This window comes from Carettochelys insculpta, chromosome 18 (genome assembly GCF_033958435.1).
Source record: "Carettochelys insculpta isolate YL-2023 chromosome 18, ASM3395843v1, whole genome shotgun sequence".
NCBI lineage: Eukaryota > Metazoa > Chordata > Testudines > Carettochelyidae > Carettochelys > Carettochelys insculpta.
In genome coordinates, this window is record NC_134154.1 from 25,740,632 (window position 1) to 25,766,794 (window position 26,163).

At 41.8% G+C, this 26,163-nt stretch overlaps 2 protein-coding genes across 9 annotated transcripts in view; one reads left to right on the forward strand and one right to left on the reverse strand.

Moving 5' to 3' along the window:
- The window catches only part of ANAPC5 (anaphase promoting complex subunit 5), a 24,875-nt gene extending 17,969 nt beyond the window's left edge, over window positions 1-6,906 (reverse strand). For 2 of the 3 annotated variants that reach the window (XM_075012812.1, XM_075012811.1), the window contains exon 1: window positions 1,000-1,291. In XM_075012812.1, coding sequence (XP_074868913.1) covers window positions 1,000-1,203 — 204 coding nt within the window. In that variant the 5' untranslated portion in view covers window positions 1,204-1,291. Of the gene's footprint in view, window positions 1-999; window positions 1,292-6,873 lie in introns of those variants that run through there. The other variant, XM_075012813.1, reaches the window with a different exon arrangement.
- Window positions 6,429-26,092, forward strand: RNF34 (ring finger protein 34). Of its 6 annotated transcripts, XR_012648023.1 has the most exons (8): window positions 6,429-6,781; window positions 13,554-13,763; window positions 17,342-17,731; window positions 18,011-18,073; window positions 18,298-18,499; window positions 19,165-19,293; window positions 23,289-23,498; window positions 25,985-26,089. XR_012648023.1 is itself a non-coding variant. In XM_075012816.1 (7 exons), the coding sequence occupies exons 1-7, from the start codon at window positions 6,776-6,778 to the stop codon at window positions 26,002-26,004; spliced, it is 1,020 nt and encodes a 339-aa protein (XP_074868917.1). In that variant the 5' UTR covers window positions 6,429-6,775; the 3' UTR covers window positions 26,005-26,092. The 6 variants fall into 6 exon arrangements, 5 of the variants coding, with proteins under 5 accessions (XP_074868917.1, XP_074868918.1, XP_074868915.1 ...); XM_075012816.1 differs by lacking the exon at window positions 23,289-23,498 and having other exon boundaries at window positions 25,985-26,092; XM_075012814.1 differs by lacking the exons at window positions 23,289-23,498; window positions 25,985-26,089 and having other exon boundaries at window positions 6,431-6,781; window positions 19,165-19,833.
- The last annotated feature ends 71 nt before the right edge of the window (window positions 26,093-26,163 follow it).

Sequence of the window (26,163 nt, forward strand, 5' to 3'; positions counted from 1 at the left end):
GATGTCCAGACCCTCTCCAGGCCACCTCTATCACCTGGCACACCATCAAATTCTACATGGCAAGTGCAGTTAGTAAAACTACCCCATCCTGAGAGAACATCTTGAATACAGTCTTGCAGCCCAGAGAGATAGAGAGCCACTCGTGGCCCACTCGCTAACCTAGAAAAACAACAAGAAGTCCTGCGGTACCTCATAGACTAACAGATATTTTGGAGCATAAGCGTTCGTGGGCAAAGACCCACTTTGTCAGATGCGTCTGATGAAGCAGGTCTTTGCCCATGAAAGCTTATGCTCCAAAATATCTGTTAGTCTATAAGATGCCACAGCTGATACAGTACTTAGTGTTGTTTTTGAAGATACAGACTAACTCGGCTACCTCTCTGATAATTGCTAACCTAGATTGCCCTTCTAGCACCATGCAAAAGCAGTTGACTCCCTGCTCTGATTGAAAGAAGGCTGCAGGGCTCTTCTAGCATATTTTGGACAGACAAAGCCACAAAGGGGCAAGAAGAGACAAGGCACAGAAGAAGTCCACCCAGTCTGGAGTGCTTTATAGTGGAACATGCATCATAAGGAGGGAAATGGTATATTGGTTCTACGCCAGTGGAAGGCAGCCTTGAAGTGGTATAATTCCCCTCCTGCACATTTCATTGGCATTTTTGTCAAACTGGACCAGTGGTGCAGCACAAAAAAAGCTGCTTCCACCGGGCCAATAAGTCAAGAGCGTGCAAAACTGCCCCACTCTCCTCCAACAGTTACCAACCTCTGCCCCTTCTGCGATAAGATCTACGGTACCAGAACTGGGCTGATCAGCAACGGACTGAGATACAGGAGGATCCAACTTAGCGAGTGACCGCCGAGAAAGTTACCTGGGGACAGCCCTACCCCTTCCACCTGGGAAAGCCTCCCTCGTCCCACTCTCCCAGGCCCGCGGCCCTCCCACGCACAGTACCAGCCCGCTCCTCAGACGGTCCATCGCCATCCCGCCCCCCTCCCGACCTGCAGCAGCGGCAGCAGCAGCCGGTTGAGGCGCCGCCTCTCCAGCAGGCTGAGCTGAGTCCCGGAACGGCCCAACTCGCTGAGCAGCACCAGCAGCGCCATCTTGTAGGGGGTGACGCAGTCCTTGATGCCGAACACATTGGCGTGCACCACCCCGTTGGTCATCATCGGGTTGAAATAGAGACTCTCGTGCACGCTGGCCATGGCCGCGACGAAGGAGCCAAACGGCCGCTACTACCACAGCACACAGCTCCAGGAACCTGCACTAAAGCGCCAACTCCATCTCCAGGGAAACCGGCCTCTCCAAATCAGCGAATCGGAGGAGCCGGTCTTAGTCACGTGACCTCGGGAACAGCCAATCAGAGTGTGAAGCGGCAGCGTGCTGCAGGGCAGTTCCGGGCGGAAACCTGGCTGAGGGAGTGGCGCGCAGTGGGGGACACGGAGCTGGGCGCTGTCGTTGAGGGTCCGGCGTCTGGAGGGACAGCGGTGGGCGGGGGGAGCGTGAGGCGGGAGCATGGGAGTGCGGAGTTCATAAGGGGAGACACTTAGCAGGAGGAAATCGAGGTGCTTGGGGGAGAGCTGGGTAAGGCGGTGGGAGCCTTAGGGAGCGGGGAACGTGTGGCGGATACTTGTGGGGAGAGCTGGGCGAGGAGGGGGAGCCCTGGGGGGGAATGTGCTGGGCAGGGAGGGTGGGTTGGACCCTGGGGGATCTTTGGGTGATGTGGGGGCACTTTGGGGGAGTGCTGGGTAAGGGGACCCTGAGGGAATGCTGTATGGGCTCGAGGACATTTTGTGGGGATGTGCTAGAGAAGGGAACTGCATGATTGTTGTAATCAAGATGGTCTCTCAGGACCGGGAACAAGAAGTCTTGTGGCACCTTATAGACTAACATATTTTGGAGCATAAGCTTTTGTGGGCAAATACCTGTTTCATCAGATACATGAGTAGGGGGGTGGTTTCAGAGGAGTATTTAAAGAGTGGGATCCCAGTAAAAGGGAGGGCCAGAGCTGATAAGGCCTTTTCAGCAAGGTGAAAATGGCCCAGTATCAATAGTACTTACCAAAAGAGGAAAAAAGTAAGATTAGACAGGGGATGTGAGCTTTTTTCAGAGTCCAATGGGGAGATATTAACACCCAGGGCAGAGAAGCTGTTTTTGTAATCTGCAAGCTTCCTGGGACCATTCAGATCACTAAGGCCTTTGAGATTATACAATTGAAAACCATGCCCCTTAGCCCTTTAAAACTGGACTAGAGAGATTAAGTCACTTGTCAAGGGCACAGAGTAAGCACCTTTGCATAACTAGCATTTGGCCTCAGGAATTTTTCTGACTCCTAACACATTGGTTAATTCACTGGACCATGTATCAGTGATTTTTAAAAAGTAATTTCAGTATATCTGGTTTGTAGCATAAAGATCCAAACATCAGGGTTTGAACTCAGGGTAAAGCCTAACTCTCCTTTCATTGTCACATAAATTGTGCTGACTGAGGGGTTCAGACCCAGACAAAGTGACAACTGCCACAACTGTCCTATGGACAAGATGGTTCTGATGTTGATGGTAGCCTGGGGGATGCTGGCATGGGGCAGCAGTTGGGTTTGGCTACTCACACTCACTGTGGTGGCAGGAGCCTGGGATACAGAGCAAGGTACACAGTTGGGTTGCTCTACTTCACTGCAGTAGCAGGAAGTGGAGGACCCTATCCCTGTGCATTCTGCTCTGCTCTGCTCCGCTCCATGCCCCAGGCCACCTGGCTCAGAGTAGCACAGGCTGCTGCAGGTCTCGCTCTGCTTCCTGGGCTCCTACTGCTGTGGTGACTGCAAAGGACTGAACTCTGCAGCTGTCCTGCACCAGGTCCTCCCAGTAATCCTCCGTGTCACATAGCTCTGAGGAAAAGTTACAAGGGGGATGGGAGGGAGCAGAGCAGGGGCAGGAAGAGGTGGGATGATGGAGCAGGGGTGGGGCTTGGGGGAAAGAATGTGGGCGGGGGCAGGGCCTGGTGGGTGGGGAGGCTCTGGCCCCACACCTGGACCCTATGTCTCAGGATTTCACAAGGGTATGGGGTTCAAGTCCTATTTGCCATGTAGATGCAGCCCACCCAAAGAATCTGACAGGCGGACTTTATCCTGTGGACAATCAAATTTGGTGGACAGTTCCTACACTGCACCATGAACAAAAGGGTTTAGAGCAGCCACATTTTGGGAGGGAACTAGCAAGTATAGTATATGTATGATTGGACTTGGGCCTGCATAATGCAGGATCCCCAAATTGGGACCCAGGGCTCAATATTCTCTTAACCTGGGGTTATTAATGTGTAAACATACCTCAAGAGCCAGGTCGTGTGCATGGGACATTGTATGTGAACTGCATTTCATGACTAAAGATCCACAAGAATTTCCATTCAAGGTTCAGTAATTTGCAGCAGGAGACCAAAAATCAAGTGATTCCCATCACTAATCTGTTCTCAGGATTGCTGTCTGGAATTGTGCAAAACCTCTGAGGATTATGAGGTTGTCACGTCATTGTTCCTTCCTATATCCTGGCAGAGGTAAATAGAACATTTAAATCTTTTAATGCCGCTTTGGCAAACCCAGAGGGCCCATTGAGGGCAAGTCTCTTATTAATAGAACTTTGGCATACATCACTTTTCAGCTGCATAATGACTCCCAGGTGAAGCTCAAGTCTCCTGCATAAAAATAATCTATACAAATATAACTGAGGTATCTTAATACATGAGAAGTAATACCAATTGATGTATTACAATTCTGATCTGATCATCAGGATCACTTTATATTGGGGTAGACTGGCAAATAAATAATCACTGTGGCCTTGTGTTTTCTGAGCCACATTAGGCTCCATAGCTAAAGAGCTCTGGCTTTTGCTTCTAGGAGTCTATGGGTCAGAGTCTGAATTCAGGCTAGTGTAAATCAAGAGTACCCATTACTTCAGTGGTGTCACTGAGATGAGAATGAGGCTCAGCATTTTAGCCTAATACTATTTATTAATTTGAAATATTAATGAATAACTTTAGCTTTTAGGGATAAGTTTTCCCTGATTTGATTTTGTTTGTTTGGTGAAGGAAAAGCTTTTTAAAAATAAAAATGACACCAACATTAATTAAGTAATTTATCAAGTGAGAAGGTGATGGTTAGTTGTCAGATGGGGGGAATGGAAGAAAGGACAACTGGGTTTAACTCCTGAGTCTGTAACTGACTTGCTACTTAGCCATAAGTGGGTCAGTTAAATATTCTGCCTATGTTTAAAGTATGTTAACACTGGATGAGTCCCAGATAAGTAATACTGAAAAGTAAGTTGTTACACCACATACAACTTGCAAGTTGTGTGCAGAATGGGCAAAACCTTTTAACAGGCTTTTAAAATGTTACACAATAATGAAAAGTAACAGAGAGGAAGCTGTGCTAGTCTATACACTATCAAAACAAAAAGCAGTCAAGTAGCACTTTAAAGACTAGCAAAATAGTTTATTAGGTGAGCTTTTGTGGGACAGACCCACTTCTTCAGACCAGGACAGACTCAATATTTAAGACACAGAGAACCGAAAACAGTAAGCAAGGAGGACAAATCAGAAAAAGATAATCAAGGTGAGCAAATCAGAGAGTGGAGGGGTGGGGGGGAATGTCAAGAATTAGATTGAGCCAAGTATGCAGAAGATCCCCTATAGTGACTCAGAAAGTTCCCATCACGAGTTAAACCATGTGTTAATGTGCCGAGTTTGAACATAAAAGCCAGCTCGGCTGCTTCTCTTTCCAGAACGGTACGATAATTCTTTTTCAGTAACACACATACCTTTAGGTCATTGACAATGCCCCATTCCATTAAAATGCTGACTAACTGGTTTGTGGATCTGGAGTGTTTTGATGTCTGTTTGGTGCCCATTGACCCTTTGTCTAAGGGAGTTAGAAGTATGTCCAATATACAAAGCATCTGGGCATTGTTGGCACATGATGGCACATATGATGTTTGTAGAGGAGCATGAGAAAGTGCCCCTGATTCTGTGAGTAACCTGGTTAGGTCCAGTGATGGTATTTCCAGAGAAGATATGTGGACAAAGCTGGCAGCGGGCTTTGTTGCAGGGAAAGGTTCCAGGACTGGTGTTCCTGGGGTATAGACTGTGGCTGTTAGTGAGGATCCTCATAAGGTTGGGAGGTTGTCTGTAGGAGAGAACAGGCATGTCACCCAGGGCCTTCTGGAGTGTAGCATCCTGATTAAGGATAGGAAGACTAGCAAAATAGTTTATTAGGTGAGCTTTCGTGGGACAGACCCAGAGTCTGTTCTGGTGTGGCTGTGGTCTGAACAAGTGGGTCTGTCCCACGAAAGCTCACCTAATAAACTATTTTGCTAGTCTTTAAAGTGCTAAGTGACTGCTTTTTGCTTTCTCTTTCACATGTACTGCATTTTTTTCAGGGGAACAGTTACTTCCTGCACCATATCTCTTCAGGGACTAGTCCTGTTGTGCACTTACCAAAGGAATCATGGTTAGCTACTAAAGTAAAAGCCACTACTAGGAACATTCAGTGGGAATACTTTAATTTTTTCCCAACACTATCACTGACCTCTGTAGCTTCTGACCTCACAGCCTCTTTGCTCACTCTAATGCTATAACCTTCCATCTGCAGTGTTTCTAGACCAGTGCAGATTAAACAGATGTCAGGAATAACTGGGGTCCATAAAATCAGTTCAAATACTCTTTTAGACAGGCAGATGGTAAGAGGACAGCATAAGAGCAGAGGAATCACAGCAAAACCAAACAATCAAAGTTGACAATTCAGCACATGAGCAGAATAAATTAAACCGCCAAATAAAAGTGAAATCTAACAGCAATGCAAATACCATTAGCTGTTCCTGCATTAGCTTTTTAAACAAAGTATGCTTTCAGCTTGTTTTAACCACCTGTGATTACTATCAAAAACATGTGTAAACACTAAATTGCTTATATTATGAAAAATGAAAAAATCAGGGTTGCTTTATTACATCCCCATTGGTTTAAGAGAGCTGTCTGCATTCCTATATTTATGAGCAAGAATTTGTATGCATACATTTTATTGTTTTTGTATGGCCCTCTGTTCCCTTTACAATGACTTTTCGTCTTTAGTTACACTTTGTTCCAGCATAGGTGGAATACCAAAGGTGGTTTTACCCACCCTCCCACCTCTCTTACTGACTCCAGTTGTTGATACTTTCTTGTTTGCACTTTCCTGGTCTTGTCTAATGTTCTTTGTTACTCTTTAATTTTGCATTTTGTTGCACATCTGTTCCCAAGTAAAAAGAAATCTGATTATGTTCAACAGAGCCAAGAGCTCAGAGACAACTGCTTTGGTTTTATGCATTTCCTGCAAATAAAGCAATCTTATGATGCAGAATTTGTTTTCTCAGAAAGCCGGAAGAGGAAACCACACTTGCATACCAATTACACTCTGTCCGCCCAGCTGTAATCGCTCCGGGGCCGAGTCCGTTTCTGCGGTGCCCAGCCCTACTCCTCCCGTCGGGTGGGGACTGGGAGGCTCTAACATTCACAATTTGCCCCCCCCCCCCCCCGAATAATGGACTAGTCCCTCTCCCCATGATATGGATGCGTCTTCTCTTCGGGTTCCGCGAGACTGTCTCGCTCTCATTGGCTGAGGGGCAACCAATGGGGGCCCGAAGAGAGAGATGTCCCGCCCTCCGTGAGGCGGCCCCTGTGGACGCCGCGCGAGGCGGGGGCCCTGAAGGGTGTTAAGGTGCTGGGCTCGGTGTACCCTGCGGAGAGGGGGGAGCGGTCATGAAGGTGAGCGCGGGGGCTAGGCTGGGGTTAGTCCCCGAGCTGTAGGGAGCTGTAGGCCGCGCGCGGGGACTCTCCCTCACAGCGGGGTCCTCTACCTGGCGGTCTCCCGCGGCCCTGCGCCGGCCTGTGGTAGCTGCTGCGCCTTCCAAGTCCCGGCCGCTCCTGGGGCAGGGCTCAGGCCCCCCGTGACGGCTCAGCCCTGCAAGCCGAGCGTGAGACGTGCGCGCGCTCCCCCCGACCCCGAGCGCTCTGCGCCGCCTTTCCGCGGCCCGGCGGACCTGGCAACCGCCCGCGCGCCAAGCGCCCACCTCGGGCCGGAGAGCGCTCGGCCGCGGCCCCCCGGGGCCTTGCTGGTCTGGCCGGAGCTTGGTGTGAGTTCGCCTGGAGCCCGGGTGTGGCAGCTGAAGGTGCGGCCCCACGTCAGGAGGTGTGCGGGCGGTGGCTCTGCAGGGGTTAGTGCGGCCCCGAGACTCCCTTCCAGCAATTGCGGTGCTCAGGCACGTGCTTGGATACTGTCCATCAGAGCAGACAAGAGTTCATTCTGCAGTGCTGACATTCGCTCCAGGGCTACCTTGTGCTGGCCTCGTCACCCGCCGCCCAGAACGTGCCGGGGAGGCAAGCAGCCCTGCCCGGTGCCATCTGCCCCCTTCGGGGCTTCCAGTTTGCACAGGGACCTGCTGTTAACCATCAACGTGGGAGCCGGGCTCTTTAGTGCTAGCTGCTTGCCTGCTGAATGCTCCTAGATGTTGGGTTGTACCAAATCTCTGTGTCATGACCTGGCATGTGTGCCAAGATTTGTTAGGACGTCTCTATGGATTAGAACATGGACATGTATTTGTGTGAGGTGGAGATGGTGATGCGAATGCATTAGGACATAGTGTAGAATCTGCAGCTCATTAAATTTGAGCTCTGGAGGGTTGTGGAGGGCAAACTTTTTAAAAGTTGGTCTTACCTTTTTTTTTTTTTTTCTCTCTAGTGGATAAAGAAGCCTCAAAATAGTTTTGCGAACTGTCTCTGCTTCCATCTTCCAAAAAGACATAATTTTTATGTCCCAGAGATCATCCAGCCAAACATGACCAGACTTAATTTTTCTGGAGCTCTTGGGAATCTGAACTTTTAATACACTGATGCATAAAGGGACTGAATCTTTAGCAAAGGCTTTTTAGTCCTAAAGGTTATTTTTTATTACAATTTTATAGTTGAAGCTATATTGCTAACAAAAACTAAAGTTTTAGAGGAGGACTGAAAAGCCCTTCTCGCTCTGCTTCACTGTCACTACTTGGCTCTTACGATGTACTTGAGCCTGTGGGATGGGAGAGCCAACAATGATAACTGCTAGAGATGCTCCAGGTGATGCTGAAATGCTCAGGGGATGAGTGGGGTGGTGCAGAGAGAGTTGTATTCCCTTCCAGGAGCAGGAGGCTGGTGTCCCTCCACTTGCCCAGGGGCCTGGCAGTTCTATTGACCTCTTTGGATGTAACACTTGGACAGAAATTGCATATGGAAGAAAGCAGGCTGAAAACAGTTTTTGAGCTTTCAATGTACATGATAAGATAAAAGGATGCGCAAATCATATAATCAAGTGGGCATGAGAGAGGTAATTATTAGCTCCTGTGGAAAGGAGGTTAAGGAGATGCTATCTAGGAAAGTTAGTAACAGTTCCTGGTACAAATATTATCAAAACAAAAAGCAGTCAAGTAGCACTTTAAAGACTAGCAAAATAGCTTATTAGGTGAGCTTTTGTGGGACAGACCCACTTCTTCAGACCATAGCCAGACCAGAACAGACTCAATATTTAAGGCACAGAGAACCAAAAACAGTAAGCAAGGAGAACAAATCAGAAAAAGATAATCAAAGTGAGCAAATCAGAGAGTGGAGGGGTGGGGGGGAAGGTCAAGAATTAGATTGAGCCAAGTATGCAGACGAGCCCCTATAGTGACTCAGAAAGTACAGATATTGTCTTTCATTACTACTGTAAATTAGGTTAACATTTCTGCATATGTTAAAACAAAAAGCAGTCAAGTAGCACTTTGAAGACTAGCAAAATAGTTTATTAGGTGAGCTTTCGTGGGACAGACCAAAGCTCACCTAATAAACTATTTTGCTAGTCTTTAAAGTGCTACTTGACTGCTTTTTGTTTTGATAGTGTATAGACTAGCATGGCTTCGTGTCTGTTACTATTCTGCATATGTTAGTTACTTTTGGAATGATCTCATAATTTTGAGATGACCAAAACTTTCAGATGTTCTTTAAACCACAAAACTATAGCTACCTTTAGTCACAGAGAATCAGTCATTGATAGAGGGATTGTGCAGAGACTTCATTCATTATTGATATTTGATTTCCTTTTCAATTAAAGTGATCAAATAAGCATATAAAATTTAATCAACATGTTTTAGTTGGTGCTTATTTTAAAGCATCCATGATTGGTACACAAGAATAACAAAATACCTTTCTGAAATAAATACTTAGTAGTAATAATGGTGTGTAGAGAGCTGCTACATGCCTGTTGAATACATAAGGATAGAAAAAGATGTTTAGCTGGTAGCCTGATTGTTGCTGCTATTCATCATTGCCATCTTTATCTTTCCTGCTGCTGTCCTCTGTTCTGCTTCATCATCTTTGGTTTGTAGTTCTTTCTTAACTATCGATTTAAACCCAAAAATTTGATCAATTTTATCATATTTACAGAAACACGCTAGTAGTTCCTTATTAAAGGTAAGCAATCCAGAGACAATGATCTCCTTTTCAAATACAAATTTTAAATACCATTCAAATTAACCAAATACAAAAAAAATTCTTATATGTAACTCAGCTTGAACATTAAAATTTACCAAAACTTATGGTGGATTCATTATCATGTTAAGGCTTAAAATCAAGACCAGAGGTTTTTCTAAGAGATGGTTTTATTCAGGGAGTCCCAAATTGTTGTTCATGCACTACTGTTAGTAGGATTATTTCATTCATTAATTTCCCTAAGTGGTGCCTAAATTAAAGTTTAGGAGCTGCAGTATCTAATTAATATAGAAAAATTCCAAGAAATCCTGTGGCCTGTGTTTATACAGGAGGGTCAGAGATTAGAATGGATGATCGGAAAGGGTCAGAAGAGACAATCTGCTGGGGGGGGTGGGTTGATCCTGTGCTGGGCTAGATCCACTGAAGGTACTACTAGAACTAAATGTACAGTTCTACTATCCCTGTTATGTGCTAATGTAAGCTTATTGTTCAAATTCTCAATGTTAGGATGTTTTTCTCCACCCCAAATTTCACACACTTAAAAGTCCTCACCTTTCCTTTCAATTCCCCCAATTATCTGTAACAGAAAGAAAGACGTGCTAGTCTATATACTATCAAAACAAAAAAGCAGTAAAGTAGCACTTTAAAGACTAACAAAATAATTTATTAGGTGAGCTTTTGTGGGACAGACCCACTTCTTCTGTGTGTAAGTACTTTAACTCTCTTGAAACAACTGTTATGAATTGTGTCTTTTCATACATCTTGGTATTTAATATTAAAGATACTATCAGACATTAATTATAAATTCCCTTATTATATTCTCGGTTTGAATGATATTTATACAATTGCTTTAAATGTGCCCAAAAGTCTGAATAATAAAACTATATGCTACATTCAAATTGTAGCAAAACATTTACAATCATTTATTCAAACTGTTTGCAAAGGAGCTAAACCCAGGGTTGCTTAGATCAATATGGTCTGTTTCTCGATTGGTCTAGTACGTATTCAGTAGTGACCAGCTCGAGTGTACCTTTTACCGAATGAGCAACTCCATTGCCAGTTGCTAACTTGGTCAAAATCTGGTTTTTAGCTCATTTGGGTTCACTGGTGTTTCTACATGCACAATCCTTTAACTCAGTTAATTGGTGGCTCCTTTTCCTTTTGCCTTTCCAGTTAAGCCTTTTTCTTTCAAGGCCTTCTCAGAATTGCCAATAAACCTGCATTTTACAAGACCTACAAAAACATTATTTTCTTCCCAGGTTTTGCTATTGGTAGTCTGCTAATCCTTACATCAGTACTATCCACGACAGAAATGTCCTTTCAGTGGAATGTCAGTTATTCTAATGTACTTACAAATGGTCCTCTCACCTATACACTCCAGCTCATGAGTGATGGGGTGGCAGTTGTGGCTTTTAAGTTTCCATTTGTTTACTGTTATCTTCAGAGTCTTTTATATCTATTGCAGAAATTATTACAAGTGTTTTTATAAGTACTTTAGTCCTTGTAGATGTGTTTGGGTTAACAAAAACCTGAGTACTTTAGTTGTCTGTTTTTAAGGTGCTGATTCTATATTGGTAACTCTTTGAAGACCAGCTTAACATAAGTTACAAATCTCAGTGGGAACATTTGCCCATTATATACAATAAAGGGATTTATATGTGTTAGTTAAATCATTACTGACCAACGCTTCAGCAATAAATCCCTGCTAAATTAAGCACCTTTACTTCAAATAAGCTGCTTGAAAATATAGACAGTGCCTGACTTCACCCATATAAGCATTAACAAGGGCTTTAATAGAAATGTGAGATGGCTGCTTAGGGATAAAAAGACAGGGTTCTTGGATTCATGGATCTCTTGCTAAACGAAACATCGACACACGAATTTTAAGATCAGTTGAAAAATTCAGTATTTTTCAGGTATTTCAGCAGCAAGGTGAAAACGTATTAACTCCAGTCCTGAGTGTATGGTAAACTTCAAATTATGGTAGTGTCCTGGGAACATTTCATATTCAGATTTCCTGTTAGTTCTATAGGATATAATTCTGCACATGGACTGCTTGCAAGCTTAGGCTTGGTGGATTTGTCTATAAATATTTTGTGCCTGTAAGGGCTAGGTGCTGTATAGCTGTATAAACTCTTGTTTCTAGCCCTGACAGCGTTTTAGAGATCCTTAAAACTTCCTATAGGAAAAGTGAAGGCACAAGTTTTATGTAATCGGGAGATACATCTTGAAATGCAATGAGAGGTTTAAGAGGGGTTGCCATGTTAATCTGCTTCTGCAAAGATGAGGAGTCCTGTTGCATGGTAGACTAACATTGTTAGCCTTTAATGCAGGGTCAGCAACCTTTCCCAGGAAGAATGCAGATATTTTTGACAGTCTGAGGGCCTCTGATACTTTTTAAAGTCCCTAATAGTCATACAACAGCTTCTTTAGTAAATAAAGATGCAGAGCTTGGTTGGTAGCATTAGTTGGACTTCTGTTAATCCACAGGCAGCATGGCTTTGAATAAGCTCTTGGCTACATGGGGGATGAGTGGGAAGGGCTGAGCTCTTGCTTCGCATGCTGATGAAAATTGGTTCACTTGCCACTCTTGGGACCCATACAGGAGGTTGCCAACCCCCTGCCTGAAGGTATCACAGGAGTCCTTGTTCTTTTTTCAGTGAGAAGTGCCACTCATACTAATTCTATTTTAAATTTGCTCATGGAAAGATTTAGGTAAACCCTGGCACAAATTAAAGAAATTTTCTTAGTTTTTCCATTGCCTCTTATACATTGGAATGTGAAAACTGAAGGAAAGTTTCCTACCATATTGAAGCATACAAAATTTTGGAGTTTATAAATTCACTTTTAAATGAGTCTAGCTAGTGGGTTAAAATGTGAGTTAAAACCCCAGTTTCCAAATTAAATGTATGTGCACTTCCAAGCATACCTGTAAAAGGCTTCTGCACTAATATTTAATCTTGAATTACAAACACATTTTCCATTTCTTTCTATCTAGCTGTAAGACATGTTCTCCGTTACATTCCAATGTAGTTTTGGTAATGTTGGACAGACAAAACTGCTTTAAACATACCAATTTAAAATTGATTTATTAGTGTCTTCCTTAAAGGTGCATTAAATCCTTCTGTCTTTTCTCTCTGGTTTCCTTCTCGAAAAGGTGTGACTTGAAAAATACAAATTTTTTTTTCTGTAATCATTTGAGTTTTTAGTTAAACTGGATCTGCTCAGTCTGAATTACAATCTTGTATAGCTGTCTCCTTCCTATAAATGCAGATTTTAAGTAGACTATATTAGTGGATTCCTTCCCCTTGCAAGATACTTTAATATAAAATATTTCCAAGGATGAAGAGTAGTTGTTCATACTTGAAATGTGTAATGGCTTGAGAGAGAGAAGCTAATCGAAGTAAAACAATATTGCACTTACTGAAACAGCTTTGAATAACGGGTATATTTACTGCTGGGAGAAAGTAGGCTATTACTTTCAGTAGAGTTTATCCATTTGCAATAAGTCTAGTCCTTTTGACTGTAAATATATTTCAAATGTGAACCATCTATAAACTAATGTGATTTTATTGCCTAGAGGCTACAAGGCAGCTCCAGTGCCTGTGCTCAGGAATGCAAGAACACCACATGTCGTGTAATCTGCTTCAACAAAATCACCTTTCTCCATTTGTGGCAGCACATTCCTTGCTAAACCTGTGCTCTTGGCTATTTGATTTGTTAGTGTCTTTTTCATCCTTTGCATGTTTCTGCTTACTAACCACCAGACTTGTGTCTTTGACTGACTCTTACTCTACTTCTTTCACTGATCCGCTTTCCTAAAATATTGCCTTTTCACGTTCTCTGCCTTGCCTGCTTACGCAGTGCTTCCCAGCAGACTGCTCTCAAGAGATCCTTTGCGTATTTTAGTACTCTGGGAATTCCCACAGCTTTAGTGGGATGATGGTGTTAACAGAATGAAGCCTCTCTTCACTAACAAGGTACGTGCAGGTAAGAATCTTAAGAGATAAAATCTTCCTTTTGCCTTTACTATTTTCAGGCGGGAGCCACATCCATGTGGGCTTCTTGCTGTGGGTTGCTGAATGAAGTCATGGGTACTGGAGCTGTCCGGGGCCAACAGCCAGGATTTGGGGGAGGTACTGGCCCATTCAGATTTGCACCAAATACCGACTTCTCAGCATATCCATCTTCAGGAGCCAATATAGTTTGCAAAGCCTGTGGACTTTCATTTTCAGTTTTTAGGAAAAAGGTGAGTGTAATTTATTAAATAAGTTAATGTTAGTAACGCATTGTCTGTGCATATACAGGAGGGTAAGTATTTTCCCTTTTCAGGTGGGAAAACTGAGGCACTAATTGGAGGGGTTTTTAATGTTCAAGGGCACAGAGGACAGGATTAGAACATAAGAATGGCCTTACTGGGTCAGACCAAAGGGTCCATCCCGCCCAGTATCCTGTTGGCCAAGAGAGGCCAATGCCAGGTGCTCCAGAGGGAACGGACCGAACAAGTAATGATCAAGTAAACTCTCCTGCCATCCATGTCCAGCCTCTGACAGGGCAGGGACACCATTCCTTACCCATCCTGGGTAATAACCATTAATGAAGTTTTCCTATATTGCTTGTTCAAAATAATAACCAACAAAGTTTGCTGAATAACTGAGTGGACAAGCTCAGTAACAGAAAAGCCTCACATTTGCAATTATTTTGGATAATTTTACTTAGCAACCTTGTGAATTTAATCAGTCTTAGTTCTCTATCAGAGAGAGAATGTTGACTAGGAAGTTTAAAACCCCAATCCGCTGCAGTTAACCAATCACTTCTTACAGTCACAGGCGTGGTAATGAAAAACTTAAAAAATAAACTTGACTGGAATTTTATTTAAACAGCAGAAATATTTAAATACCCAATGTATAGCTCATTGACTGTTCTATGTATTTTATAAATTATAATCTGCAAGATTAGTCAGTTTGGCAGGCCAGCATTATTTTGACCACTCAGTGACCCAATTCTCTGCAGCTCACTAAAAACAAGTTGAAGCCCAGCTGTGCCTAATTATAGAAGATCTAATGTTTTGAGATTCTTACAACAGATCAATCTTGTGGCAGAGATTTCTTTTTAAAGTATGCTGTGCTCTGCAGTTCTGTGGATTGTTACTGAGCTTGTTGGAGGGGGGTGGGGAGGCTAGGGGCTGAGCACCCATGGATGGCCAGAGCCCATCAGAAGCATGTGGCTGCATAGGGCATAATTAAACTTGAGGAAGCTTGTTGCCTTAAATTTCGTGGTGCCCTTTGTAGCTGTGTGCTTTGCATATTGGTAGGGTTATAATGCTAAAGATAGGGGTGTGTATGGGGTGTCCAGGGAGGGGTAGCATGTCTGGTGTGGGGACTTGTCGTGTCTCTTTGGGGCAGTTTGTGCACCTTTGGTCCCCACCTGGTACCCAGCTCTCACTTGTGGCTCCAAGAAGCTGTAGCATGCAGCGGCCACACCCTGATAAACCGCTTTGACAGGTGGGCTAAACCAGGTGAGGGTAGCGGGCAGGTCTGAAACCTGTGGTGAGATAGAGAATTGCCTATCCCAGCATGCAAAGTCAGCCCCTGTGGATTGGACAGAGGAGATCAACAGCAAGATCCACTAACCAGGAAGGATCTGTGGAGAGCGAAGGGCATGCCAAGGCACCAAAGACGGCATGGCCATCCACTGCAGCCTAATAAGTTGCAGCTGTGATGACTTTTTGTACCACTGGAACCAGGCTTCTGAGGTTGAGAGAGTGGAACTGCCCCTGTGCAACAGCTTTAAACATTCTCCCACACAGGGTCTTTGCACATTCTCATCACAAGACTACCTACATCACAAGACTACCTACAATGCTAAAGATTGCTGTGTAGTTTCTTGGACTCTGGTGCCCGGGGATGGGGTGTGCTTCGCTTCAGACCCTTAACTATATGCTGAGTCATAACATCTAGTGCCATAGCATGAACCTGAGTGTGTAATCCTTGTTGCTGTGGAGTATTTCCCTCCCACCTTGTGTAATACAGGTTTAACCTCTAATTCAGAACACTCTCATCCAGCAAACTCTCTGTAACCTGGCATGATTTTAGTTAGCCGGATGACCTCTTATCATGGGTGTGATCGCATTTCCTGTGTTCCCACAAAATTTGTTTACAACCACCAGTCCTGGCTCTGTTCTCTGCTGTTTAGCTGTAAATTAGCCTTTAAATGTCTGAGCCCAGTAAGCAGTTAAAGTGCTGGCAATGTGCTAGTAAACATGGCTCTCCTGTTGACCAGTGCAAGATGAGGATATTTGCCGGACAAGTCCTGAGGGTGCTGGATATGAGAGGTTCAACCTGTACGCAGTGACATTCTTTAAGAATATTTTAAGAAAAGAATGCTTTTAAGAATGTTTTGGTTTTTTTGGGGTGGGTGTGTTGTGACAAATTTGACACATTTTATGGAGCTATTAAATTGTCTTTCCAAAACTTCAAGGACTGAGTCAATATCTTTAGAGATGAGCTTTATGCAGACTTTATTTAGAAACTGACTTACATTCTTAGCCAGGGCTTCACAGCAAGGTATAATTGTCCTGTAACTTAATTTCCTAGTAGTGCAATGCAGGAAATGAGTGTCATGATTTCAACATAGATGTTGATTAATATCTTGAATCCTCAGAACTGAGTCTTGGTAATTTTATCCCAGCTAATGAGGTTATACTCTTATTTTAAATGTAGTTCTCTGGAAATGGAAGGGGAATTAATACGTCAAGGCTTCAGTACTGTTTCCAGTGGTTCTGAATGACTGTTACACTGCTATTCTGCATTGTCGTCTTTGACGTTTCCCTCGACTAGACAGTGGAGAGACTACAGGGTCAATTAGTTTTTTGCAACATTGGCTGGCATATTTTAAACTACTCTTCTAGTCAAGATGAGGCATGTGGGAATTGTGTACACTGTCAATCAGCACAGAAAGAGGATGCCTTATGTGCAGTCTCACAATCAGATTTTGCAGAAGCAGTATAATGAAGGACAAAAGTTTCCAAGCACATAGCTGCAAGTCTCCAAAGTGTTTGCTTTGTGACCCCACAACTCTCTCATATCTGCAGCTGTTGTGCATGTCCCCCTTCGGTCTGTATTCTGGAAGTAAAAAGCAACTTCAACAGCTGCTTGGTTCCTCTAACGTGAGACAGCAGCTGAAATCTAAAAGAGCCTTTGGGAAGGTCTGCTAGCTTTGCAGAGAAAGCACTTGTTGATCATTATAGCTCTTTCGTAAATCTTTTGCTGGGAGTAGGAAAACACTTTTTTAAACTTACTTGAAATTCTTAGTACTGTAAGAGTGACTAACATTAAACATAAGACCAGAGATTTTTTAAAATTGTGCCTTTGCCAGCACTTCATAGTATCTCTTCTAGTCCATATTACATTCAGTTTTTGTAGGCTTTTATTACTGAAAGATGTTTTTAAAAAAAACCACCAGCAGATAGAAATTGTTGATGGCAGATATAGTACTTGAAATTACTTGTAACTTGCTTTGAAATTGATTAGACGTCAAGTGGATGCCTTTTGAGTTAACTATAAACAAATTGTTGCCTTGTTAAACTGATTAAATGTCGCATTGCATATACTAGCTCTGGAACTGGTAAATGATCTAGAAATTGCCTGCAAAATTGACAAGTGTTTCATAGACACAGCACAACGCATAGGAAGGTTGTCAGTTGAAAGCCTAAGGTGAGCAGTAGGTTTAGGAGGTAGGAGAAGGAATGAGGAAATATTTGTTTTCTATTCTTTTGAATATCTGACGTACAGTTTAATGGCTTTTTGTCTACTTATTTATATTTAGCACGTGTGTTGTGACTGCAAGAAGGATTTTTGCTCAGTTTGTTCAGTCTTACAAGAAAATCTCAGAAGATGTTCAACTTGTCATTTGTTACAAGAAACAGCATTTCAGCGGCCTCAGTTAATGCGATTGAAAGTCAAGGATCTGCGTCAGTATCTGATCCTTAGAAATATATCAACAGATACTTGTAGAGAAAAAGAAGACTTGGTGGATCTTGTACTCTGCCATCACGGATTAGGCTCTGAGGAGGATACAGACAGTAGTAGCTTGCATTCTTCAAGATCACAGACTTCTAGTTTTTTTACACATCCATTTTCTCTGTCTGTATCAGTGTCATCCTCTCAAGAACTTACAAATAGAAGAGGAAGCACAGGAAATGGGACACCTTTACAGGTATGTTACTAGTCTTCCAATGCACTGATACCTATAAAAATGACATCTGCCTTTTGTTTTTAAATATAGTAGTGGATGGGTGAGTTCTTTGGGAAATACCCCTTTTTACACCTTATGCTTGAAAAATGGAAGAACATGAGTAATGAGAGAAGACTCTCTCACAAATCTAACTTTAGCATAAGCTTTCCTATCTGGGTGTCCTTTGTGACCTGGTTAAAGCATTTTTCTTTATTAAGGAGGGTTATGTTTTTATCCTGATCTGATTCATCGTATATGCAGGGTCAAAGTGGAATGCCTTCAGCAAATAATGAAGAAGAAGAAGAAGAAAACCCAGAGGAGCCGGTGAGATACATGAATCACCTAAAGAATAAACTAGACCTATTTTGGTATCTGGTATAGAAAAACATAGAGCCTTAACACTGTTTAATTTAGTGTGACCTATTCTATAGTGCTGCATGTAAGTACACTAAAAATATTGTAAACAAATTGTCAAATTCTGTAGCTAAAATTGGAGCTGTAATCTTGTAAACTAGCTATAAGCCTAAGAAATAATGGATGTATTTCAGACCCCTGGGGTGTCCCGAAAGCGAGCAAGGGCATCACTGTCAGATATTTCAAGTCTGGAAGATATTGAAGGCCTGAGTGTCCGACAGCTGAAGGAAATACTTGCCCGTAATTTTGTCAACTATTCAGGATGCTGTGAAAAATGGGAACTTGTGGAAAAAGTGAGCAGACTGTACAGAGAGAGTGAGGCAAATCTCAGGACACGTAGGTGTTTACTTTTTTTTACCCCCATCTTTAACTAACTTCTCCCTGCATTCTCTAGTGCCTGCCTTTGACAATGGGCATTGAGTGCTTTTATGTCAACTACAGCAAATGGAAAGCTGCTAACTGTACATACTGGCTGTGTCCAGAATAGCTGAAGCTGTGCTAGATTTGGCATATGAGTTAGTGTAAATCAGTACGTGGTAGAGGTTCATGTCTTCTGCTGAAGCTAAATAAACTCATTCTCACTTCAGCCACAGCGCTTTACAAAGAGGAGGGTAAATATAATTCTCCATGCTTGACAAATTATGAAACTTGAGGCCCAGAGGTGGTGGTGCTTTTGCCCTGCTGTATAATAATGGGTAGGTAGGTAGGTATGGCAACGCTCGAGTGATACTTAACTTTGAATCCTAGTCCAGTGCTCTCTGTCACACACTTAAGTGGTACAGTTATTTGATTCTAAATAAATGTATTCTGCATGAGATGGGTTAATGTTACTCCATTTATAAGGGTAAGCTTTATTCTACCAGTAGCTCAACTACTGTAAAAACAGATGAAATGATGCTGAAATGGGTTTGCTTAGTTTCCCATGTGCTTGGCCTAGAACTTAACTGCTGTTGTCATGACCTAAATCTCTCTAAATTTTATTCCCCTATGTTACTTTGCAGAGGGAGAGAAGATACAACTGAATGAGAACAATGATGATCTCTGTAGGATCTGCATGGATGCAGTGATTGACTGTGTTCTTCTGGAATGTGGCCATATGGTCACTTGCACAAAGTGTGGCAAAAGAATGAGTGAGTGTCCCATCTGTAGACAGTATGTCGTACGAGCAGTGCATGTGTTTAAATCTTAAGACCAAAAATGCATTTTATAGCCACGCTGCCTTCCAGTATTCCTGGAGGTAAGAGTGACAAAGCTTGTTCTGGCAAACAGTTTCAATGAGAATCAACTGTTCTGAACAGCAAGCTAGAGAAACATGAAATGTTTTCCTGTGGTGTAATTAAAATTGCAGTTTAGCAACATGATGATGTGTTCAGCAGGAGATGCCTGAGTTACCTTATAAAACAATTAGCTCTTTAACTCAAATGGTTTACAGCAGATCTAGCATCACACATTGCTCTCTTCTGAAGAGTAACACCTTAATTAATTGGCTAAAGGGTCAAGTAGTTAAAGAAACTGCTCTACCATGACCATCTTGTTGGATAACTTGCATTCTTGTTCATTACAAGCAATGCATATACACCAAACTTTATGTAAATTATTGTTCTTAATAGAATGTAACTGTTCTGACACTGTTTCAATGGTGTTAAAACAGTCAATAAAACAAGATTGTAAAAAGCATTGCCATTGTGTATTTTTCTGAGGGTACAGCTCATCTATTTTCATGCTCATTGCTTCATTCAGAATGTGTCGTCATGTGTACTGTCCCTGAACATTACCAGTGACCTGCTTAATAACTGCCAATTACTCTAAGAATAAAATCTAGTTAAGGGAAACAGAAGATGTTAATGTTGATAGAAATTTTAATTTGGGACCAATTTTGAAAACAAGTTACAGGATGCAGAATAAATGTGAATGCAGATCAATGTGGTTACCATCTACTATATTAACTTTTGCTAATGGTAAATGCTAATTTTGGTCAGTTGCTAATAAAACTTGAATCCACTAGCTTTACTGGAATAGGGACAGTGAGAATAAGGGAGAAAAAACAGGATTGATACAAGTTGTAGCTTTTTATCTCTTGCTCATACATGTCTGAGTTATGATTAGATTGGTAGTAAACAAAATTGCCAGTTACCTGTTTGGTGGACCCCCTGAAAGAAGTTAACTACTTTAACAAACTTAGCTGGCTATTTTAAAAAAGCTCGGACTCAAGTCAGAAGGTGAAAGGACATCCTTAAGTACTAAAGTTCAATCACTGATTGGCATCTCCATGTTAGAAGCCTAGCTTACAGCATTTTAATAGTTAAAGTTAGCCTGCCAACTTTACTGTGCAGTGCTCATTTTTGAAGAAAAGGATTCTAACAATTTATGCACAGGCTAGATCTGGTGAAGCTGAGACTTGCCAGTACTCCTAAAAGAAACAGGAAATGTAAATGCTGCTGAAGTTTGGGACAATAAATAAAAATGTGCATTTTACAGACTTCAAAAACTGACTTTCCTCCCTTTTGAAAAATAAGCAGAAGCTGTTTTTAAGAAAATTTTCTAAAAAGGGACTGACTTGAATTCTTGTGTGTGTACTACAGCCATTCTAAACAATGGCTATGAGTAACAAATTCATACCTGGTCTTGAGCAAGTCTGATGTTTTGGGCCTTTTTAAAAACTATTCACTAGCCCTTTGACTCAGCCAGTATGGAAGCCTTTTTTTAAAACAAAGTCCCAAGTAGGGTTTAGAACCCCCCAGACTTCATGGTACAGCCAGCTGTATACAACAGACACACGTGACACTCAAATGGGGATAGCTAAAGTGCTCACTACACAACAATATCTTGCACAGGGGCTATAAAGTAGGCTTGCTGGAAGAGGGAAGCATCTATTAAAGCCCTACTGCTTCCAGAATGTTACATCAGATTCCAGGCACACTTAACTATCCTGTTTTCATAGGATAAAAGTGAACATAGGTGTTTCTTTTCTAAAACATTACTGCTCCTATTTTCTCTGTTTTAAGTTTTGGGCTAGTGCCCTTGAACTGGACTGAGTAATCTAACAAGGATGAGTAGGGTCAGTGTACATGAGCACCAGCTTGAGACTAAAGGGTCTGATTTAAGAATTTATGTAGCCAGGACCCTGCTAAAAGCACTCCTGCATTATCTAAAGCTGCCTCTTAAACCACTGGCCTCACCCAAAGCCCATTTTGCAACCTGCTGCTGCTTAGTGAAAGCAGCCATAGGGACAGCATCTGTAATGAGTGTTGTTTTTTTTTAAATTGCTTGGACCACATAACAGGCATTCAGGAATTTGAGGCTTGTTGGTCCACTGCTGCTGATGCCCAGTAAGCCTTCAATCAGTAGGGAAGTCCTATTTGTCAGGAAAATTAACTACAGGGGTAATTTTGTTCTAGCAACAATCTCAGGGAAGACAAAGGAATAGTTGACTGGAATTGTTTTATATTAAGCTTGATCAATATGGGTTTATGGGAAATAGTTGGAGTATCTTTGAGATGAACCAGACTTGTAAAGTAGCTGATTATATACCAAGCCATGTGCCTTATAGCAGACTATCGAATTAATGGCACATGTTAAAGCTGACAGGCCTCAGGTGTAACTAAATGGGGAATCAACACCAAATGGCTGGAGTCCTAGGGGTGGTTCACTCTGGGTTTTTTTGATCTTTATGGTGGTTGATAAAAATGATCACACAGAACAAAAAATCCCCCACAGAAAACTTGCAAATAACAAAGCTGAAGAGTACAGACTAGACAGAATCATCTCAATCACTGCATGAGCATGGCTACACAGCTGTTCTTTAAAATGTGGTTAAATTGAAGTATACACATCTGTGAAAATAAGTCCTGAGACACTTCTACAGACTAAACACATGTTAGAGCCTCAGCTTTTGTAGGCAAAGACCCACGTCATCAGATGCACAGATGTACCCATTTTGAAAATATTCATGCATCTGCCAAAGCAGGTCTTCACCTATGAAAGTTTTAGGCTCCAATATATCCATTAGTCTATAAGGTGCCACAGGCCTTCAGTGTTTTTGTGGATATGGACGAACTCAGTTACCCTTCTGACACAACTCCTTTTTAAAAAAAATATATATATATTTACAGCCTGGGAAGTAGTAATGGAAGGAAAAACAGGTGGGGGTGGGTTTTGTAGTGGATAATGAGCTGAACACTTTAGTAACTAGCAACCAAACTGTCAGCATGAGCATAAAGAAAAGAATCTCAATAAAAGGTAGTTATTGCTATTTGGCACTGGGGCCACTGTCCATCTGCTGTCCACAATTCAAGAACTTGAAAAACAGGAGTCTTTCAGGGAAGGTTCACATGAATGATTAAAAGATTAGAAAACATGCCTTGATAGTGAAATGAAGAGCAGTAATTTAAAGGTTAGAAGGGGGGCAGTCTGGGTTTGTTAAATATAGGACAGAATAAAGTTACAGCTGAACAGGAAAATCCTGTATTTACTCCAATTGCAATATTAATCCCTATGGAACAGAAAGCTGATAAGTAATTCTAAGAGGTTTAATACAGTCTTCCTGACAACTTGAAAGATGGGAATTAGCACAAAGCTATATTTTAAAATAAAGTATCTGTCCTCCCAAAGCTGTTTGTTCCTATGACTGCAAGTGGGGGAAAGGGAAGAGGGAGTAGGTACTTCACTCTGCTCTTAAGTTATATAAAAGTGAGATGTAAGCAAGAACTATAAACATGCTAGCTGTAGTGGCATGAAGCCAGGTGGAACAAAACATCAAGAACCTAAAAATTAGTGAAACAAATGATGGTTTATCGTTAACTTTTTTTTCCCCTGAACTTCCAAATTTAAGGTAAGCCCCCATTGATGCCTCATTCTCTTCTCCCCAGATGCCTGCCCTCTTCTAGAATAGTTTCTCTGGCTTTCTGTCAGTCACTGATTATTTATTTCAAGTGGCAGAAGGAGAGAGTAAAGCCCATGTGGTGTTGGCCGAGACCCCTCCAGCTCACAGAACAGTGATTAAATAAGAGTCAGCTGCTTGGGGGAATGGGGCTGGTTCCTCTCATGACAGTTCATACCGCACCTCTAGATTGTAACAAATGTGCTCATGCTGCTTTTTTTTTTTTTTTTTTTTTTTTTAAACTAGGCACTGACTAAAGGGCTAAGGAACCTCTGAGTACCTGCTAACCCTTGCCCTTATGCTCTGGCATGTAGCTTTAAGGGTACAGTTGTCTTCCTAAACAGTTCCAGAAAAGGTTAAAACAGCAGCTTGCTTACTGGCAGCAGTGGAAGTGGATGTAGCAATAAGGCAAGGGGGCTGAGAAGAAAGTCAAATCTTCAGCATCAAATTTAAGAGGTAGGAAAGTTGAGTCTGAAGACAAAGCATTACAAAGGTTATGCACCCATGGTTTCTATGAAGGGCCTGATGCACACAAATTTATCACTGCATGATTTGTTCCAGAATAGTGTGTGGTTGTGCACATTTCAGGGTCAGCCTTTTTTTCAGACTACATTAGCATTACAATGAGGAACAATGCACAAAGGAGATGGACAGGAGCACAGTAACTTTTCAGATTATTCCCTACTTTAAACAGCTCTAGCAGTGGTGTCCAAAACACATGGTATGGATCATCACAGGCTTCTCCCTTACCTCCCGCCCCTCCAACTGGAGCTGGCTAGAGAGTTGCCCCCTGTTCACAACAATCCACAGCCCCATTCATCACATGTAGCAAAGAGGGAGCATAGGGGAGAATGTGGAGCTAGAGCTCGGTGCTTATCAATAGATCTTAAAGCATTTTACTACCAGTGCTTATGCCTACTTCAGAAGTGCTGAAACTGAGCTAGCCTGATGTCAGCTTTTTTTATGCAGGGCAGCTACTAGTTTGAAAACAAAACATTTTGATAAAGCAACATTAATACAGCAACCAATGTAGCAGTTACAAAATCAATGCAGTTTGGCTACCATCATCATTTGGTCACTTGCTGCATTACACCAAGTAGCACTCTCTCTATTTACTCAAACGTTCTTAGAGCAGAGATTGAGATCCATTCTGCAATGCTCAAGTACGCTGTTGGTTCTCACCATTCAATATTAGAAAGATATTCCATTAAAGCTGGATTCTGAAGTACTAGATGTTTTTCAGAGTAAAGTAAATTCAAATAAAAGCAAGAGTAAGGGGTTCCATGTCAGGACGTTCACTTTACAAGTAAAGATGTCTTCTTCTAACTATCAACACTCAAAACACAGTAACAGAGATGAGTCATGCTGGGTTGAGAAAACAAGTCTAAAGGGACCACATTATTCCAACTCTTAAGTGTGAAGGTGTTTGTCTGTTCTGATGCTTTCCAGGTCTCATCCATCCTACCATTTTCATCTTTGACTGCCAGCATACACGGTTTCACAACTACCAACAGGACAACTGTCAGATCTTCTCATAATTAAGAGTCCAAAAATATACATAGTTGTGTATTCATTGTTCAAACATTCATTACCTTGCACCTGAAGAATTTCTTCTAGCAATTTTGCTTCCCACCTAGCGAGATATTAGATCCTTCTGAAAAATAGCTAATAAATTTTAGTTTTATTGCATCTAAAATAAATTATCTAGAATTTATTTTATTATTTTTTCATATATATACCACCACACATTCAGGTCTAGAACATTGGAGCTCTGTTACTTTTTGAAATTGAGAGATTATCAGAATTATCTAAGCATGATGATAAGAGAGAGATGTGACTTTATCGTGACTCATGAAAGGTGCAACAGGTCACATTAGATCAACTTTACACCAGTACAATCCGTGAGCATAGTGTGTCCACTGTGCCATTTACTGCTTGTTGGTTTTGCTTATGCATAACAAACCTCACAACTGATCGTCCACACAAAAGAATAAAATTCTGCTCACCTCTGTTGGTAGCTTTGCAGGGCTAAAAGAAAAAACACAAAATCTGATTTTGTTCCTAAAGGCAGAAAGTTGCGTACTCAAGTCACAAAGGGAGCAGAGCTGTGGAGTAAGAAAGTGGTATGCAGTTTGTTTTTAATAAAGTTACTCTTCAGATAAACTGCACTGTTAAGTTTGAATAGAAACCCTCTTAGGCTTTGTCAGTTTTTGTACAATTGTTTATACAAATTCAACAAAGGTAAAACTGCATCAGGAAGGTCTACCAAAACACCACCTTACAACAATGGCACTTATCAATGCAGAATTTTACAATCAGGAAATAACCATGTTATAAACCTTAAATGAGAACTCAACTCACACTTCAAAGAAAGAGGGAATGGGGGGGACTATGCTTGACCATTTATTCTACTGCTTGATTCACTGTATAAATTAATTTCATACTGAGTACAAGAGCTCATGCTAGAGTGAAACCCTCCTATGTGCAAAAGCTGAAATTGGAATTTTTAAAATTTTGAGAAAAAGGTGATTTCTATACAGATAAAACTTGGCATAGTGTCTTACTTCAACTATAATTTACACCTTATTTCCACAACATGCTTATGTCACTTCTGAAGTATACAAAGCAGGATATAAACTTCCATTAAAACATGCTTGAAATTGAAAGTATGAACCTACTTTTCCTGACCTGGGCACATTTGCAGATGGATAATTTGTCTACGAAGTATAGGTTAAGTTCTCTCCTACTGTAAAGATAAAAATTGGCAATCCAAAACCAAAACACTGGTAATGCATTCAAGCATTGCATAAATAACTTTTAAACAATTTTGTACAAAAATAGTTCTGCATAATGTAAGATGTAATAAAACAAAATGTGTTAAGAAGGCAGAAATGCAGTGTGTGGTCCACTTTAATGACACCAACTTTTGTTTTTTTTTTAAGAAATGAAAAGCAGAAATTAAATTTACACTACCCAAGCACATGCTGTGGTACTTTAAACAACAAGTGTTTTGTGAAGATCAGTCTTCTTCCAGGTGTGCACGTGTCATCAATAACAACAGTCGCCTTATGAATTTGCATAAGAGTCAGTGCAGGACATCCAAGGTAGACTGAAGTAAGTG

Bases quoted from the DNA above. Each gene is read 5' to 3' on its own strand.
- RNF34 (XM_075012814.1), top strand. The intron at 17,732-18,010 runs GTATGTTACTAG...TCGTATATGCAG, and splicing joins GAAATGGGACACCTTTACAG to GGTCAAAGTGGAATGCCTTC. The intron at 18,074-18,297 runs GTGAGATACATG...GATGTATTTCAG, and splicing joins AAGAAAACCCAGAGGAGCCG to ACCCCTGGGGTGTCCCGAAA.